The sequence below is a fragment of the Anastrepha obliqua genome, chromosome 1 (assembly GCF_027943255.1).
Source record: "Anastrepha obliqua isolate idAnaObli1 chromosome 1, idAnaObli1_1.0, whole genome shotgun sequence".
Lineage (NCBI taxonomy): Eukaryota > Metazoa > Arthropoda > Insecta > Diptera > Tephritidae > Anastrepha > Anastrepha obliqua.
The window spans coordinates 109,641,436-109,661,418 of NC_072892.1; the positions used below are offsets into that span (position 1 = coordinate 109,641,436).

Consider the following 19,983-nt stretch of genomic DNA (forward strand, 5'->3'; position numbering starts at 1 on the left):
TAACTTGATTACACTGGATCACAAATTTCAACTTTTTTTCTGCACCAGAGACGCCGTTATGAAATTCTTATGTAAAATCACTATTTTTTATTCTATGGTAACGTTTTTGAGATATTTACGAATTACCGTTATTTCAAAAAAAAAAAAAAATTGGCCCACTTAATCATATATATCTCGAAAACGAATTGAGCGATTCAAAACCCGTTTAAAGCTTTTAAAAGGTAATAAAATTTGCTATAAACTGTATGTAAAACACTTTTTGCTAGGCCCTGCAGATTCAAAGATAACGAACTATCATAACGGATTTTTTAAATTTTTTTTGTAAAAATATAAAAAAATTTGTACTTTGAGAGAAAGGATCTTTAAAACTTTTTATTTTTTCGTATATTTTTTGTCTTTACTCTAAGCTCTGTTTTATTACAAAAAAAAATAAACTTTGATTAAGCAAAATCGATGAACTAATACAAAAGTTACAAGCATTCAAGTAAATATATCCATATAGTAAAACTTAAGTACCCTACAAATAATAGCAAATGTACATATGATTCTGTCTCAACTCTATGATCTTATTTTGTAATTGAAAAAGTTATGTGTCTTGTTTTGACGCTTATTTATATAAGGATCGGTTTCTCTTATGAGAAACCAACAGTAGTCACCCATCATAGCGACATCCCAGAATCCTTGATACCGACTTTCAATCATTTTCATTTGCTGGTGAAACCTTTCGCCATGCTCGCCACTTTCGTCGCCAAGATTTGCTTTCAAATTTTTTGTTTAGTTTTAAAGTTAACTGAGAAAACGGTCTTATATGTGTTTTTTATTTACCCATTTCCGCATAGTTTTTGATTAAATCGTTCACTATCAGCTCGAAGTTAGGACTTTTGTGTTTGCCTAAAAAAGAAGTAACGACCTGTTCAAAAGAGTCCCACGCCGCTGCCTCCACTGGTGACAATAGTTCTTTGAAATGGGTATTGGCCATTATTTTCCTTATTTGCGGCCCCACAAAAATCCCTTCCTTTATTTTTGCTTCTGAAATCTGTGGAAAGATTGTTTTCAAATAATGAAAAGCTTCGCCTTCTTTGTCCAAAGTCTTGACAAAGTGTTTGATAAGGCCGAGCTTGATGTGGAGCGGAGGTAGAATTATTTTTTCCTTCTTTATAAGTGGTGAGTATTTTATGTTATCCACCCCAACTTGAAACTCGATTCGTGCTGGCCAATCCTTTATGATGTAGTGGTCTTGACGTGCTCGGCTATCCCATTCGCATAGAAAGCAACAGTATTTTGTGTATCCAGATTGTAGACCACATAGCATTCCAACGACTTTTAGATCGGCACATATTTTCCAATTATGTTCTTCGTATTTAATTAATTTAAGCAATTTTTGCATTGTCTCATATGTTTCCTTCGTATTTACTGCATGCGCTATCGGGACAGATGGCTTTTGGTTGCCAATATGCAATAATACGGCCTTTAAACTTAATTTATTGCCGTCTATGAACAATCGCCACTCTTTTGAAACATATGGTTCACCAAACTGTTTAAATAGACCAGCAATGTTTTTGCAATAACAAACACTGTCCTTCTTCATATAGTAATGGGAGAATTGTTCGTGACGAGTCCTATGCTATGTTACCTTAACATCGGATGAAACAAATTTAAATTATTGCATACGAGAGGAGTGTAGTTCGGCCTTTTCTTTTCACAATTCCAAATCCCTTATCCAATCATTGAGTTGTGCTTGTGACAAAGGGTTTCTTTCGTTTTCCGTTTGCTATTCAGTACAACATGATACCGCGTAATCAGAAACTGCTGTTGACAATGAAACTGGAGCCAGAACTAAAGTTAAATTTGATTCTGGCAATGTAGCTTCCGTTGAATTTAGTTCTGGTAATGACACTGTAGATACGCTCGCATAGGTTACTTTTCTTGACTTTCCAACCCCAAATACTTTTGTAGTTCAAATATAGCAGTCCGTTGAATAGCAAGTTGGTTCCCTCCACTTCATTGGTGTAATAAGTTTCATATGTCGCCTGAATAGATAGTTTAAGAAACTAGTCAGATATGCATTAAAAGAGAGCAAACTCCTAATTTTTACGATGTACCTTTTGGTTCCGGTTTCCGAAAATATCAATTCGACTCGACACGTGGTGCACACAGTATTCGGTGTCCATGGTTTTTCATTGCCATAACACTTATGGTATGCAAATTTCAAAGGATTTGAAAACACACGTCGCATCCTTTTAACGATAAATTCCCCGCAGATGAAACAGAACATATCTAGATCATTTTTACACTCAAACTCTCGCGCCCTTTTATTCATATTATATTTTTAAGTAAATGACGGATTATAAACTGCAATTATAAAGTGAACAGTATCCGCCGATCCTTGCAGAAATTATGAAGGAACGAGGCACATGTACTATTATTTATACCTACATAGATCAACTAAAAATGCAAGCCTACCTATACAAAAAGGTTCCCTAGTTATACATAGAAAACACTACTTGCCTTAAACATATGGTCTTGCTTGAAATGTATCTGTGTTTGAGATAACGACACAACAATTTTTTGCATCTAATAACCCTTCCAAAATCAACCTGTAACTAACTGATATGCGAATACTAACACATATTACCAGTACGGTACTTAAGTATTAAATGGATATATTTACTTGAATGCTTGTAACTTTTGTATTAGTTCATCGATTTTGTTTAATCAAAGTTTATTTTTGTGTAATAAAAACAGAGCTTAGAGTAAAAACAAAAAATATACGAAAAAATAAAAAGTTTTAAAGATCCTTTCTCTCAAAGTACAAATTTTTTTATATTTTTACAAAAAAAATTTAAAAAATCCGTTATGATAGTTCGTTATCTTTGAATCTGCAGGGCCTAGCAAAAAGTGTTTTACATACAGTTTATAGCAAATTTTATTACCTTTTAAAAGCTTTAAACGGGTTTTGAATCGCTCAATTCGTTTTCGAGATATATATGATTAAGTGGGCCAATTTTTTTTTTTTTTTTGAAATAACGGTAATTCGTAAATATCTCAAAAACGTTACCATAGAATAAAAAATAACCTCGATTTTCGGAATCAGACAGTGATTTTACATAAGAATTTCATAACGGCGTCTCTGGTGCATTTTGGCTGTAAACCAGTGTTATTATTCCATCGATCCACATTTCCAAACATTCATTGGAGAGCTACTGTCGTAAGGCACAAACGTCAGTATAAGTTTTTTATTTGAAGCGTAAACAACAATATTTTTACCACACTTGAAAATGTCGAATTTCGTGCCAAATAATGTGTTTTTGCGGGGAATTCTTCTTCATTATTTTAATATGAAGAAAAAAAGCAGCCGAAAGTCATCGTATCTTGGTGGAAGTTTATGGTGAGCATGCTCTAGCTGAGCGAACGTGCCAGAAGTGGTTTGCACGCTTTAAAAGTGGTGATTTTGGCTTGGAAGACGAAGAACGCGAGGGTGCGCCGCCAAAGTTCATGGATACCGAATTGGAGGAATTGCTCGATCAAGATCCGGCTCAAACGCAAGAAGAGGTTGCAAAAACTTTGGGAGTTGATCAATCAACCATTTCCAAATGTTTAAAAGCCATGGGAATGATCCGAAATTCAAATTTCGAAAAAAAACCGCACGAACTTATTCATAGACCTATTAAAAAAAACAGTTTTTTGAATTTGTTAATTTTCAAATAGCAATCATAGTTTTCAACGCATGGAAATCTCTCTAAATTAAATGTATTTAAAAATAAACTGCATTAACTTTATTAAAAATTACCATCCATTAATTATACAAACTTTGGCCGCCTGGAATTTTCCCATTACAGCAAAAATTGACACACAAATCTCCGATTCAATTTGCATCCATATAAGCTATTATAACTACTCCATTCGGCCAATAAAGCTGCTCACTTCTTCAGGGCAGCAACACAAATCCAGATTCATCCACAAAGCTATTCATCACAACAAACATGCTCTCAACACATACCCATACGCACAAGGCAAATTGAACGCACATGTATGCATACATGATACGTACCTACAGACATACATACGGGTACATACAAAATAATTGCCACCACAACTTTAAGGCGTATATCCTTGTAGCAATTTCGGCATGCTGTCTGTTGCCTTCCGGTACCTCCACATTGCAGGCAAGATATACATCACTCATTCAAACACGAATGAAATGCCATACATACATACATACGTTTGCTTGAGATATCTTACGTGTTTGCATGCGGTTATATTTGGCAGTTGCTTAGTGTGTGTTTCCTACGCAAATTCATCATATTTAGCCCGGATTAATAATTCTGCCAATACAAATGATTACAAGCGCACCCACCTACATACCTACATGCACATGTATTTTGCATACAAATACAAATACAAATAGTAAATTCGATAGCGAGTGAATTGAATGTGCACATCCGAGACGACATCCAAATATAATTCAGAATCGTACATCAAACCAAATCGAAACCAAAATCGAAATGCAAATGATGAATGCATGCCTCAAGCGTCAAACCGATGTTGAGCAATTTCCTCATTCACTACCTTCGGTAATGCTTGTACTATAGCGAGATTGATCCTTACATAAATCGCTTTACACACTGCCTGGCGGTGGCGTTGTGTGGCTCCTAGGCCAGTATGGTGACAGCAGCAGTAAAGAAACACCAAACACACATGCATACAAATGTTAACCTATCTGCATGTGTGTGTGTGTGTGTGTGTGTGTGTGTGTGTACAGGGATAAGTGGAAAATCACATCAATATGCAACATTCCAGAGATGCTTATCTTATGAAGCTGGTGATGCAAAGGCAGCATCCAAGTCGGTTGCACTCACACCTACGCCTTTCAAGTCGCATTCTGTTGTCCAGCAAATTTCGACAGTTCTACCATTCCATCCAATGTGTCGTGCTCTAGCCGTCATCGGTTGCGCATCAGTTTGTGTGCTTTAACGCCTCACACTCGCACAGTAATTTTCCCAGCAATTTTACGCACTTGGCCATTAGCAACGAAATGTTGCGTAAATGTACTGAGAACAGCGCACTGGTCAACACTGGAGAGTCCAGCAGACAACCGCTCACATGGCATAAAGTCTACGTACGTACAACAAGTTAAGGGGAGCGACGATAAGTAAGGCACTGATAGGTGCGTACATTTGTTGGAATGTGTATGGCAACGCTTGGGAAAAGGTGAAGTGAACTGCAAAACTCGTATGAATAATTTAACGATAAATAACGAAAGGAAAGAGGCTGAAGGAATTTAGCCGTAGTGTATAGTAGCGCACGTATGCCATATGGTGTATGTAGAGCAGCAACAAGCATGATGAGTGAAAGATCAACAGCAAATGCAACGATTGGTACAGATACATATTTTCTTATACAGACAAATCAACTGAAGGCAAAGAAACAAGGAAGCGGTAAAATATGGCAAAATACGAACCGACAAATTTAAATTCGACATATTTACAGTTATGTGTATATTGGGATGGTGTTAGCTGCTGATCCGGATTTTCTATGTAATCCCGATATTTCGGGATTCATAAACATTCACTCCTCTTGTCCCGTATGGAACATAGGGCCACGTATTTCGGGATTTATTAAGCTTAAATCTGTTTTTAATAAAAATTACAACAATGTTAGCATATCAACATTGCTACAAATTTACAATTTGACATACATATGGTGTTTTAGGGATGCTCCTGTCAGCTATAGTCATTAATCCGCATATTAATCTGTTATTGATTGTTTTTATCTAATCCCGGAATGTCGGAATTACTTATGGAATATAATTTTCTTCAATTGAGTACAAATTTAGTAGACATGCAATATTCGCGATATATTTTTTGAATGAAAATTTTAGTTCGACATTGCTGAAAATTATAGCTGAATAGGCTATATACTGGCGTATTGCATTGGCGGTGCAGGCAGCCAAAGCAGCCTTCACTGTTTATATACGCAATAAAAGCATCCCATTAAACAAAGAGGCAGTGTTTTCATGACTACGTTCCTGTAAGGCCAGTCGACGAAAACATTTATAAACTCAGTCAAGCAGTGATTTTTTAAATTTACAAAGTTTTTGTAGAAATAACAAAGCATTTAGCGTAGTCTCTTAACCGTCAACTAAATTTTTTGCACATAAAAACCGCCGCCGAAGAACCTGCTATTTTGTTGGCATGTGTTGCACATCGCTTATTTGCTGCAATAGTATCAAAATCAAAATGTTCAGAAAAACGATTTCACTCTTCACAATTTACTATGCATCTCTACGCAAAAGTATTTACAGAATATCGCCATGCATTTTTTATACAGCATTGAAGAAGAGTCAGTGACCTCTTCCACGGACCTATCTAAAACTTTTTTAGTCGAAATTTTCAAGCTTGAATGCAAATGAAATTTTTTTATGAAATTTTATTTCACATTTTCCTTTCTTTTAACTTGACAGAGGTAATACGTTATAACGGGTTTTACATCTCTTAATCCCGAAATTTTCGAAACAAATCAGCCAAAACTGCAAATTACGGGATCCCCAGCACACCTTGTGCATATATATTGTACAACATTCTTCCTCTTCCACAAGTGTATACTACTGTGTCCAAAAAATAAGGTGACATTTGATTTTAAACTGCGCGCTTTGAAGGATTAGGAGAATTCTTTTTTTTTTTAGGTTGGTAGTACTGTGAGTGACATCTATGTCAAATTTCATGTGAAATATTCATTTACTGTTTGAGATACGCGTCGTTTTGTGAGCTGCTAAAAGTGAGTTTCTCGTTTTTTGCAATGTCGAAATTTGTTGAGCAAAGAATTTGCATTAAATTTTGTTTGCGGAATCAATTTTCGGATACGTTGAGGATGGTGCAGAAAGCCTTTGGTGATGAGGCTATGTCTAAAAAAATGTTTACAAGTGGTATAGTGAGTTCCAAGCCGGTCGTGAACGTGTCGAAGACGAAGAGCGTCCTGGGCGACCATCAACCTCAACTGACGAAGCTCACGTCCAACAAATCAAAGATTTGGTGTTGAAAAACCGTCGATTAACGATTAGAGACCTTGCTGATGATGTTGGCATATCGAAAGGCTCAGTCAATACCATTTTGAAGGATGTTTTGGGCCTCAAGCGCGTCAAATCTCGACTGGTACCGAAAACATTGAATTTTTTGGACTCGTAATTCGTGATCATTTCATCAAAAACTCAACCCATATCGTTCCGCAACCACCGTATTCACCTGATCTGGCACCGTGCGACTTCTGGCTGTTCAGCAGGCTCAAAAGACCGCTCCGGGGACACCGTTTTGACACGATAGAGGAGATTCAAGCCGCAACGAAGACGGAACTGAAGGCCATCCCGGAAAGTGACTACAACCAGTGTTTCGAAAATTGGAAAAAACGTTGGCATAAGTGCATTGTGTCGGGAGGGGATTACTTTGAAGGGGATGAAATTGATTTGGAAGAATAAATAAAGAATTTTCAAAATAAATACAATGTCACCTTATTTTTTGGACACAGTAGTATATGTCTGTTTGGCGGGCGGGCATGTGGCAGAATAGAAGAAAGGCAATAAATTGATGACACTATATTAGCAGCATGCATTGCACGAAGGACATAAAGTGGTGGTCGTGGTAGTAGTGGAAGGTAACAAAAACTTTTAGCGAAAGACAACTTATGTGCGCTTTGATAGGTAAAAAGTTAGGACAGGCCAGCACACTCTTGTGATATATGATATTGGTAAAGAAGGTTGAGTTTTCACTTTCATTTTGCCTCTCTTTCACAGTTTTGCATGTATGCACATATATTGAAGTTGTCACCAGACAGTTATAAAAAGTGTAGGGAACCAAATGCACAGCAAAGGTGTATATGGAATGAACCAAACGGTGACAAATCGATGGGCAACGATTAAACTTGAAATAGGACACTCAATTGCCTGGAAGTAAAATGGGTATTGCGATGGATGGTGGGAGACGCACAACATTGCCGTAGGTAGAAGCGGGGAAAAGTAGATATACATTTTGGTTGATGGAAAATAAATTTATTTGTAGTAGCTATAACAACTTGACAGCAAATAAGGTCAAGTCAATGAAAGCCTAAAACGAAATCATACTAGGGTCAGGTATAAAGAAATTTATATATAAAAGTCCTTAACGTGAGTTAATTTTAAGCAGGCCGATTAGTCTTAAAAAATGTTAAAATTATGATTTATTAGAGAGGGAAAACTCGGCGAAGTTTTTGTTACAAACACTAAGTGAGTCGACATCAACTTATGTTTTTATACAGATATCTGAACTTTTTTATGAAAATTCTACATGCGTATCCTTGTTGCCTCGGCGACTGCTGTAGCCGAATGGGTTGCTGCGTGACTACCATTCGGGAGCGCGTAGGTTCGAATCTTGAAAAAGTGCTGTTGGAGAAAGGTATAATTCCGCAATACTTTGGAATAGGGTTACCATCTATTAAACAATGATATGAATTAAGTGTAACTTCTTTAAAATATTGCAACCTGCTTATTCATGGAAAGGTATTCAAGAGCAATTTAACCAAATAATATTTTAAAATAGAGTTGCCATGCATCAAAGAATAAACGAGCCTTATCAAAACGCTTCAGCTCAATTACACATCTATTTCATGTTGTTAAGTATAAAATTTTGAAGAAGATTTAATATAGACACACTTTGGCATAGGGTCTAAAAATAATAACAACAGATGTAGCACTCACGACTCCGCATTCTTGAAGTCGTCCATGAATTTATTTCATAATTTATTTTTTTTACCACTGCATAACTACTAGCTTGCACAGCCATGACTACGATTCAGAAAGAATTTTCTTTTAAATAAGTTATAGCCATTTCTTAAGTCTCATAAAAAAATCTGGATTAAAGAAATATTTCGCTCAACTCAATAAAACTCCGGTCTCGGACATCTTCCGTATGTCAAACTGTCTCGGAATTAAATGTCAGACACCAAGTGTCAAACAGCAAAACAAACAAGGCAGCACCACGACTACAATCTATTTAAAACCATGAGAAAGACGACCACAGATCGGTGACGTTGTTTCTTGTTTCTAACGAGCGGCATTCATTCTATGCAATAAAAGGAGACTACCAACAAAGCCACAACTACTCTGCGCGTCAAATAAACCCAATATTTTCACAAACTAAAAAAACTAAAAACCAAAGCTAAACAAGGAAGAAAATTTGAAAAACTAGAAAAAGTGAAGACTGAATAAGCAGCTCAAATAAAGAATTCACAGCATTTGAATGGTGCACACATTGAGAGAAAAAAATGCAAAATATCGTCGTTGCAAGCTCTGAAAGTTGTCCAGCCAGAAGAATGAAGAAAAACATTGACAGCAACAACAACTATACGAATACACATATATTGTAATAACAATAGCTTTAGCATTTGGAGCAATAGCAGCAAAACCAAAAAGTCGTGAAACGGATGCATTTGAGAATTGTGAAAATTTGCACGAATCAGCTGAGCTGCGGCGCATTGCAAAAAGACACTAAGAATTACAAAAACAAAAATGTAGAAGAAAATCAAGTAGTTGAGTGAGTGCTTGGCTTCTTGTTGTTGGCGCAAATGATGAAGCAGCAAAATACATTTGTCAGTCAGAAAGACATACGAGAAATGCCAACAATGGCAAGAGTTGCTGACAAAAAGAACTGGTTAAGAAGGTAAAACAAAAACAAAAAAACAAAAAACAAATAGAAAAAAGGTGAAAAAAATTAGAAAAAAATCAAGTTGACGCCAACGGTAAGTAATGCTAAGGAAGGCAGGAAGGAATAGAAATAAAAATATTGGTGCAATATTGAAACACTTTAACACCCAAACACACACACACACACACACGTGCACGGAAGCATCCAAACAAAGTGCAGACGGCGGTGCAAACCAATGGGTTGACAGCAAGACGGCAAATATTTTTTCAGCAGCGTCTCTTTGCATTGTGGAAAAGCAAAAATTTGTGAGAAAATCAAGGAAATGCAAGTATTGCACAACTCATCAGAAAATTGCTCGATGTGAGCTAGGCAAACAGTAAAAAATTTGCGCACACACACCGACACACATACAATGCTAGAGTGTGTGAGCAGGAGCATGGCTGGGAGCGCACTATTCACCGAGGTGACAATGATGTAGATGCAAAAACAACAACAAACATAGCAGCTTCCGCAGCTAGCGACATTGGGTTATGCGAAGATGATGAAACAGACAAATAATTGTCGAAGACAGGCAGCCGGACAGAACAAGAAATTCTCCATATCACCAAAGGGAATGGTACAAAGACATTTGAATTGTCTGTTTCCGTTGTGCCATTGGCCAAGGTGCAGCCACGTTGAAAGCATGTGTTAGTAAATTGAGTGGTCTTAAAGGTAACTAAAAAGCGGAATTCAAACTCACATTGCTTAAAGTATTATAGAACAATTGTACAAAACAAAAACCATTTTTTAAATAAAATAAATAAAAAAATACTGTCTGCTAAATTTTGTAAACCATAAGCTTAAGATTTCCCTTTAATTCGCGGCGGCAAGCCCTTTTTTATTTTAACTTTATACTATTTTCTATTGAAAGATGCCGCCATTTGTGTATCTACAAATTGAAATAATATTATTTTACATCGTGAAACCGTCAAACTGTCATTTTATGCACTATGTGCACATTTGCTTTCGCTACGCTGTACGTCGGTAGGCGCCAGGTGGCATGCAACAATTTTTCACATCAGCTCTTTTATGATGTAATACCGGCATTTTATACAAATTTGAAAGCTGTTGGAACAAATATTTAATAGCTTTATCGACTTTATGTCTGCAGAAATGCAACAAGCAAAGAACAATAAAAAAGCAACCGAATGCAAGAGGCGACGGTAGAAAGGAAAACTTAAAGTTTTAAGAAAATTCTAGAAGTTAGGTTAGACATTTAAAGGATTGAAAGAAAAGGAAAAATTAACAAGCGCAGTGAAATTGGAAATATTCTACTAATTTTATTTAGCGACTCAGCTGAGGTGATTGCTCGAAAACAAAAATGGAGATATTACTGAGATTTGATATTAGAAAAATTTTAAGTAGAAGGTTGGTAAAAGTGGTGCTGTTTCTGTGCTTCAAAGTATGCAAGATGCATTTTTCATTTTGATGAACATTTTAATGCGTCAGAAATACAGTCTACATTAATTAAATTATGACCACCGAAAAAGTTTACTAACTAAACTTATATAATTTTCGGTTATATTTTGCATAAAAAAGATTTTGTAAATTATTGCAAACAAACAAAAACTATACGCAGTGATGTAATTTTTTTAGATGTTTACAATCCCGATATTTTCGGTACCAGTTATTAATAGGACTATGAATAAGTTCGTGCGGGTTTTTTTCGAAATTTGAAACTTTATTGACGTAAAATGGTTACAAATTTAATATTCAAAGTATTGTCCATCGCTTGCTACTACTTTTTCCCATCTTTCTGGCAATTCACGGATTCCCTTTGTGAAAAATTCGGTCGGTTTTGCCGCAATCCACGAATCGATCCATTTTTTGACTTCATCGTAATTACGGAAGTGCTGGTCAGCCAGGCCATGTTGCATCGATCGGAAGAGATAGTAATCGGATGGCGCAAGGTCTGGACTATACGGCGGGTGGGGTAGGACATCCCATTTGAGCGTTTCTAAGTATGTTTTGACCACTTGTGCAACATGTGGCCGAGCATTGTCATGTTGCAAAATAACTTTGTCGTGTCTATCGGCGTATTGCGGCCGTTTTTCTCGCAGTGCTCGGCTCAAACGCATCAATTGTCGTCGGTAGACATCCCCCGTAATCGTTTCATTCGGTTTCAGTAGCTCATAATACACAACACCCAGCTGGTCCCACCAGATACACAGCATAACCTTCAGGCCATGAATATTCTGCGCCGACGTCGATGTTGAAGCATGGCCAGGGTATCCATTCGTTGCCCGACGTTTTGGATTGTCGTAATGGACCCACTTTTCATCGCCAGTCACAATTCGATGCAAAAAACCCTTTCTTTTGCCGTTGAAGCAGTTGTTCGCATGCCATAAAACGGCGTTCAACGTCTCTTGGCTTCAATTCATACGGCACCCAATGGCCTACCTTTCGGATCATTCCCATGGCTTTTAAACGTTTGGAAATGGTTGATTGATCAACTCCCAAAGTTTTTGCAACCTCTTCTTGCGTTTGAGCCGGATCTTGATCGAGCAATTCCTCCAATTCGGTATCCATGAACTTTGGCGGCGCACCCTCGCGGTCTTCGTCTTCCAAGCCAAAATCACCACTTTTAAAGCGTGCAAACCACTTCTGGCACGTTCGCTCAGCTAGAGCATGCTCACCATAAACTTCCACCAAGATACGATGACTTTCGGCTGCTTTTTTCTTCATATTAAAATAATGAAGAAGAATTCCCCGCAAAAACACATTATTTGGCACGAAATTCGACATTTTCAAGTGTGGTAAAAATATTGTTGTTTACGCTTCAAATAAAAAACTTATACTGACGTTTGTGCCTTACGACAGTAGCTCTCCAATGAATGCTTGGAAATGTGGATCGATGGAATAATAATCAAGTTACGCCATCTGTTGTAAAACCGCACGAACTTATTCATAGTCCTATTACAATCCCGATATTCCGAGTTTAAGTACTCATTTTGCAAGAACTAAACTCGGAAAACTTTCATCACTTTGATTTAATAAGCGCCCCTACCTTATACAAGGTGGCGCAAAATTAATCACCCTATCGGAAGTTCTGTAATTTTTGCAAATTACAACGCCATTCCATTGGCAATCATATTTGACACTTGTGAAATAGGAAGCTGCAGCTGGAGTATACAAACAGACCTGTAATAGAGCGCGTAAAGCGCATATTCGAGTATTAATTACTTAAGAATAAATTAATTTCTTAATTATATAAATGGCCAATTTTTTGCTTCACACCATTTTTTTGCGTATTTAATTAAAAACACACTTCATTCGCCTTTTCTACATTTATTATATGCTGTAAGTTTTCTTATCAATTTTTCCCAAGTTTTTTAGAGGTTCTGTACTGTAAGACCATTTCGTTTTTTCGTAAAACATTCATTCTCTGGGAAATGTTGTTGTTGTTTACTTCGTTTGGATAGGCAAAAAGATGTGAAGCGCTAACAATACATTTCATGTACTGTATAATTTTAATTTCCTCCTTTGTCCAGCACCAAAACGAAAATGATTCGTACGCCAAGCGGACTCTGCCCTTCGTGTCAGCTGGACGGGAGAAGAGCAGTTGTTGGATTTTGATAATGATGAAAACAACTTATTATTATTATTACTACAATGTGATTGCATTATCAAATACTACTATCCCAACAAAATATATTCGACAGCTTAGTCTAAGCAAAATTTTACTGCACATAAAATTAAAATGAATTATGTTTGTATGCATTCATAGTTCTCAAACCTTCGTGAATTGTCCTAGTCATTGAAAATATAACAAGTTTTTAAATGGTTTTCTAACTTATTGCCAAAAATTTCCAATCAGGAGACAGCACAGAACGCAGGTAATCATAATTCAGCAGACATTCAAAATTCGTTCCAAAGCACTTGACTAAATTTTGCTCATGCATTTCTTGCTTTACCTCCCACTATTTCTAAAAGCACTCATTACCAGGCATTTTCACTAACACACGTGAATATGCTTCTCAGCGCATGCTTACCAAAGGCAGCACGCACACAGCCTTTTAGCACTAAAAAACAAAACACAAAAAAAACAAAAATTCTTTCAAATAACAAAAAAAGGCATAGAATGCGAACGTGTGATTTATTGAAACATGAAAAACTCATATGGCCCACATTCAGCAACTTAAGCCTCAGACTTCAATTTATTTACATGCGCCAGTTAAGCGCAGAACGCGCCTACTTAAAGCTCACTCCTAAAAGCAGACTTCGCCTACCTGTCAATATCACAACGCGGCGTCGATTTGAGCGTCTTTTCAATCGTAGCCAAGCGCTTGCTTTACCCAGTCATTCGTTCATCAACATTTCCTCTCACCAATATACACACACACACTCACATATGAGCATGCATATGGTATAGATGCTTTTGCTTATTGCAGCACATGCAGTAGAAGTTTTCGACAAGTTCCTTTCTACAAATTAATTTTGCACTAAACTTATGCTACGGGAAAAAAACAACAACACACTTCACCACACACACCGATGCAAATGCATACGTATTGCTCGATTTTTCAAATGTACTTTAGTTTTTGTGTATCCTTAAGCGCTGCTTGGGTTCTGCACTTTTAGAAGTTGCCAACACCGTTGCACCAAAGCGCTCATGTCGAACTTTTGTTAATGAAATCAGCTGCGTGCTCAGATTTCACAGTCACACATGTAGTATGTGAATGTGTTTGAAATGGCTCACCTCACATTTCCCGTCTACAAGTATACGCTTCTATGTGCATACATGCATACATGCATATGCGACTAAGTGCATATGGATATATGTAGATGCCTGGTGCCTTGCCTGTGCAAACACTGCAGAGGGTATAAAGAAAAAAGTTGTGAGTGTGCAGTGATGTATGCAGATGGTAAATAGCAGGAACTCGTTATGACGGAGCGTGAGAATGGTGACAGCGGCAGTCAGCAAGCGCCCGAAAAGAGGGTGCTGCCGCGCACCTGAACCGAAATGCAGTAACCGCTGCTACCGTCAGTTCCAACAGCCGCCGACCCGTCTGATACATTATGCCATTCTGTATTGTTTTTGCTTTACTTGTGCTCTGCCAGGTGACTTGCTTAACTTGACACCACATGGCGTATACGTAACCTTCAATAACCGGTTGCATACATACCCATCATGATTGCTAAGCTTTGACGAGGTTTTAGATATTTTCATTTATTTAACATGCACCCACAGATGACTCACAGAAACTTAAAGAAATTTCGACATTGGGCAGATGTGCAGGCGGTTGGGCATTTGGTGTCATACTCGTAAGACTCTGGCGAACAGTTTATTTCCACAAGTTTCATAATTAGTATCGTTTTCAGTGCTAACATCAACCAGCCAGCACCCAGTGAATGACTGTGGAGGAGTTAAGCTCATGGCTCGGCCAAGATGGCAACTTATTATTACAACTACACAGTACGTACAAGCATGCGAATGAATGACGAATTACAAGATATGTACTGAGTGTGGCGTTGAGACAACAAAGAGTCGATGCAAGCGGCAGAAGAAGCATTTGCCGAGACGGACATGAAATAATTACGGGTGACATGCATTACAAATACACCTACAAATACTTATACTTTGTATATGAGACGCTGATCTGAGATGGCGGCATTTCAGAGACACCTCCTCTTGAGTCTGGCGCAGTGCCTGTGACTTACTTATTACGAATAACAGAACTACTGGCTTTTATGAGTGGTGGGTAGCAAATAATTCTGATTTAATAGGAAGCAGACGAAACATGGTGTCTCATACTAATATGAAATTTAATTATTTATTGCCTATGTTGTGTATAAAATTACCATATGGTTGGCAGCATTGAAAGTGTGTTATTATTGTTGGCATTGAAAATTGAAACTAACAAGTGCTAACAAGTTAAAATTTGCATTAAGTGCGTGTAATTTGTAATACTATATAGGCATTTATATGTGGTTGGCCGCCGTAGCTGCTAATATCACAAAGCATATGCTACTCATTAGCTGTAGTGGTATGCCGACATTAAATAGAAAACAGTACCATAAATAGTAATAAAAACCTAATGAAATAAAATACAAATATTTGCGTGTCATGTCAAAATATGTCGTAGCCACATTGGACATGACCACAGATTGTGCACACTAACAAAGCAACACATGTACATGTGTGTGTATACATGTATTTTTGCGAATATTTCTACCATGTTTTTTTGGCTGTACTATTTTTGCAGTGATTCTCCATATCATCTATATTGTTTGTACAAAAACACATTACCACATGCTCCATGTAGCTGCTTACACGAGGTTTTTTGGTTTTTGCTTAATTTTTTTTTTGTTTTTGTTTTTTAATAAATAAAGTAAGGCAAATTTTTATTAGATAAGCAAAATGTATTTAATTAATATTAGATTTTATTTATTGGAAGACAAAGTACTTTTTCTCTCCCGAATTTTTCACGTACTTATGGATGTTTCAGTACATGAATTTCTGAAAGTTCTTTATGTATTTGTTATGTATGTTTAAAATGACGAAATGAATTGCGAAGTTGTGACCAACATCAGACCGTTAACCGACTATCAGCGATCGGCTGATTTTCTGATGTAAAGCCGGGAACGGAATCGCAGCGGGACAGTAGGTACCGGGTTAACGGGTGTTGATCAACTGATCCACTTTCGTCGGGAAATGCGGCCGGTTAAATGGTATTTGTTATATTTGTGAAGCAACTCATTGAAGCTCATTGATACAAAAAAACTTCTTTCTAAGTTACTAATAATTTGTAGGGTTTCTTGTGCATCGAATCTAATATTATTTGATTGCTATTTGCCTGCTGTAGCTTGCAATCAAATAAATTGTCATCAAGCAATCAGAAAAGCAACCGCTAGCCTTCAACCCGTCGGAGAAAATAGAAATGAATCCAATTATTTTGCTGCCGTAAAAATGACCGGCGGCAAAAAGTCCGCCCCGCATATTCAGAATTTTCTGCATATTCAGAAATTTTCCAAATATTAAAAAAATTGTGATGAGGTTTTGTTTAGTTTTTATAAATCTTGCGGTATGTTTTATATGATATTTTCTGTAGAATGAGCGATGATTTATAAAATATTAATTAAACTAAAAACACACTAAAGAAAAGTTATCAAAACTGTTCAGAGATGTTTGGCGCAAAAAACGTGTTGGAATATTTTCAAAATTTTAGCAGATTCCGTTTGTTAATTTTTTAAGTAAACATTTTTCTCTTTCTTTCTGCGACGTCTTAATGGAGTTACCTGAAATTTATAGAATTGTCATTCAAAAACTTGTAAATTTTACAAAAATTACAAAATTTTGGAAAATTATTTTTCAGCTGCATTTATTTAGTCAGCCGCTCAGTTTATGTCACATCTATTCATTAATTAAACATACTCATAGACAGCACTATATATTTATCGAAGCTATATATTTTTTGTCATTACAGAACGAATATAAGCGTCGTCCAAAATCAGTCGTGGCGCCGAAAAAAGCCGATGATGTGCGCTAATTGAAATTGAAATATGAACGCGAATCTAAAACACATTTGACTGTTGGTATGGGTCTTTCAAGACGGGTCAAATCGTGCGGAAAATATTTCTAAGTTTTTTTTTTTTTTTTTGTTTTTTTTTTTGTTTTGTTTTTGGAATAATGGGGCATACGACGACTGATCAAGTCAAAAAAAAAAAAAAAAAAAAAAAAGGGAAACTCCTCGTAGAAGACGAATATCGTTCACTAACGCGACAATGTAAGCTTTATTAAGTGAATTCCCCATATGATGGGTCATACGCCATACACTTCTGAACAAAAATGCGAATTGAACTTTTCCCGACTTCTGAAGAATCCGCTGATGCATTCAAACCACAAATTTTCCAATTTGGAAAAGAACGCCTCTTAAGTTTCTTGGCTCGCATCAGAAATATATCGCTTTTCATGAACCAACTTCTGTTATAAATATTTATTTTTACTTTTCCATCTCAAAACTTAAATCGTAGTCCCGGTATGTATGGCTGTTGCGCAACATCAAAACGAATTCGTTTTAAAGGAATTAAAAAATAAATTCTTACTGCGATTTTGAGCCATTCTTGATGTCAATGGCAAATAATATTGGCATTTTAATCCGAATACAATAAGAGCATATGACAAATACTCAAATTCAATTTGTTTGCATACATATAGTACGTACAGTGGCGGCCACTGAAATCCGGGCATTTTTGTAGCGGTCAATTACAGTTGAATTTCAACGGCAAGGGCTGACTTCAAGCTTTGTTTTACTTGGTCATTAAGTTCACATACCTCTTTTTGTCATTATTTCAAAGTGCGGTCGTGAAAAAAATGGAAGAATACTGAATCTTAAAAATAATAAGAAAACGCGCGAAAACGAAAACTTCAACTTTACGTCAGAAAAACTGGATCTATCGCAAAATCAGAGCTAAAGTTAGATTCGGAATGGTTTGTCGGAATTTTTCTTTAAACTAATTTCGACATCCAAGCACCAAAAATATTGCTATAGGATATATTTTAATTTGAGGTTACTAAAAATTTTGAAAACTCGTTTAATATACAAATTACAATATCTGCCAAATGTTCCATGGTTTTATGCAATTTAATTTTAAAAGAGCTAAGAAAAATACATCTAACCTTTTTCAGGCTTTCTTAAAAGCTTAGAGCATTCTTCAGCAAAATCCATATTACTGAAACTCCTAACTTTTTACAAAATTCACAGTACTTGAACTCAAAAAACCATAAATAAATTCTCTTGAAAATTTGAAGCCGTTCATAAATTGCGATGAATTTCGAAAAAAAAAATTTTTTTTGCAGACAATGTTGAAAATTGTTTACCATATAAAACACATATTCCAAAGTTTTTTTTATATGGAAAAGAAAATGCTCAAGGCCTCAGCGATAAAAAATTGTAAAAAATCAATGAGAATTTGCAGACTTTTAAAACTCGCACGTTATTAATTAAAATTTTTTTTTTTTTATCCCCTTTATTTTATGCATCTGTCCATTGACATTAAGTACGTTGTTTAACAATTTGGCCAGGATTTACATACATCGCTTAATGACCAGTGCCAAAGCGATAAAAATTAAAATAAACGAATTAATACTATATACAATTAAATACAATTAAATAATATTCAATTAAATAAAATTCAATACAATTCAATAATTAAAATTGAAAGATCTATAAAACGGCATAACCAGAATTTTGTAGAAAAATTCTGAATAAAAAGTTGGACATTTTTTTATGTAATTTGTTTCAATTTGTTAAATTTTTCTGAATTTTCTACAAAGTGTGGAGGTTGAAGCCTACGATTTTTGTGATAGAATGTGTTTTAAAAACATAAAAGAATACAGATAAAGAAATTTCATACTAAACAAAAGTAGTTAAAACTGGGGAATTCGTCGCGCTCTTATGATTTTGAATAAAGGTACAAATTAATGACTCAATTTGGCTTTAGAATAACTTAATCATAATAGCAAAATCGAAAAAAAACCCTAAAATATTTTGAGTGATGTAAATCTTTATTTTGACCATTATGCGCTACATTGCTTGACGGTTTGTATACTGCAGCTCTCTAATTTAAAAGTGTCAAATATGTTTGACGTACGATGCAATTTGCAAAAATTATGATCAAACATTATAATACATATATCCTCTTAAAATTAATTTCGGCATAAGTTGAGATATGCAAAAATACAATAAAAAATCTTTTGGATTTATGAGTGTCCAGATTTCAGTGCCGCTACTGTACAACAAGCCATCATCAAACCGTGATTGAAATAAATGGATTTTTCGTGAAGTCAACAAAAATTGCAGCAGCCTACGAACAACAATTCTGCTAAGTAAATAAATAAATAAATGATGATAATTCTTCAAATATTCCATGGCAACTAACACACACACACATTTACACTTCTCCACATCAACACGCTTACTTTTGCGCCTTGAGACAATCCTATAAAGCAAATCATAAATAAAAGTTGAAAGTGATGACAAGCACAACAACAAAAACAACCAACAATACCAATGATAAATAGAAAACGAAATACTTTCAAAATGTGCATCAAAGCCATAAAACAAATGTCCCTAAGGTGATAATATCATATCTGTAGTAACAAATAGACAATATGTAACAAAATAACAGCAGCGAAATGGAGCATCGAAGATTAGAATAAAAAATAAAAAAACACAGCATTTCAGGCCAATTGATTTGAGTTTATGGGACGGTAGAGAGGCATGCAGGTGCTCAGCAACGGATGTACCCATATTTTGGCGATAGTCAGCTT

The 19,983-nt window shown here is 36.0% G+C and overlaps 1 protein-coding gene across 1 annotated transcript in view; it reads left to right on the plus strand.

Moving 5' to 3' along the window:
* Positions 1-17,200, plus strand: part of LOC129236448 (uncharacterized) — a 150,753-nt gene extending 133,553 nt beyond the window's left edge. The window contains exon 2 of the mRNA XM_054870846.1: positions 17,138-17,200. Within this exon, the coding sequence (XP_054726821.1) occupies positions 17,138-17,200 (63 nt within the window). The remainder of the gene's footprint in view (positions 1-17,137) is intronic.
* Positions 17,201-19,983: the final 2,783 nt, after the last annotated feature.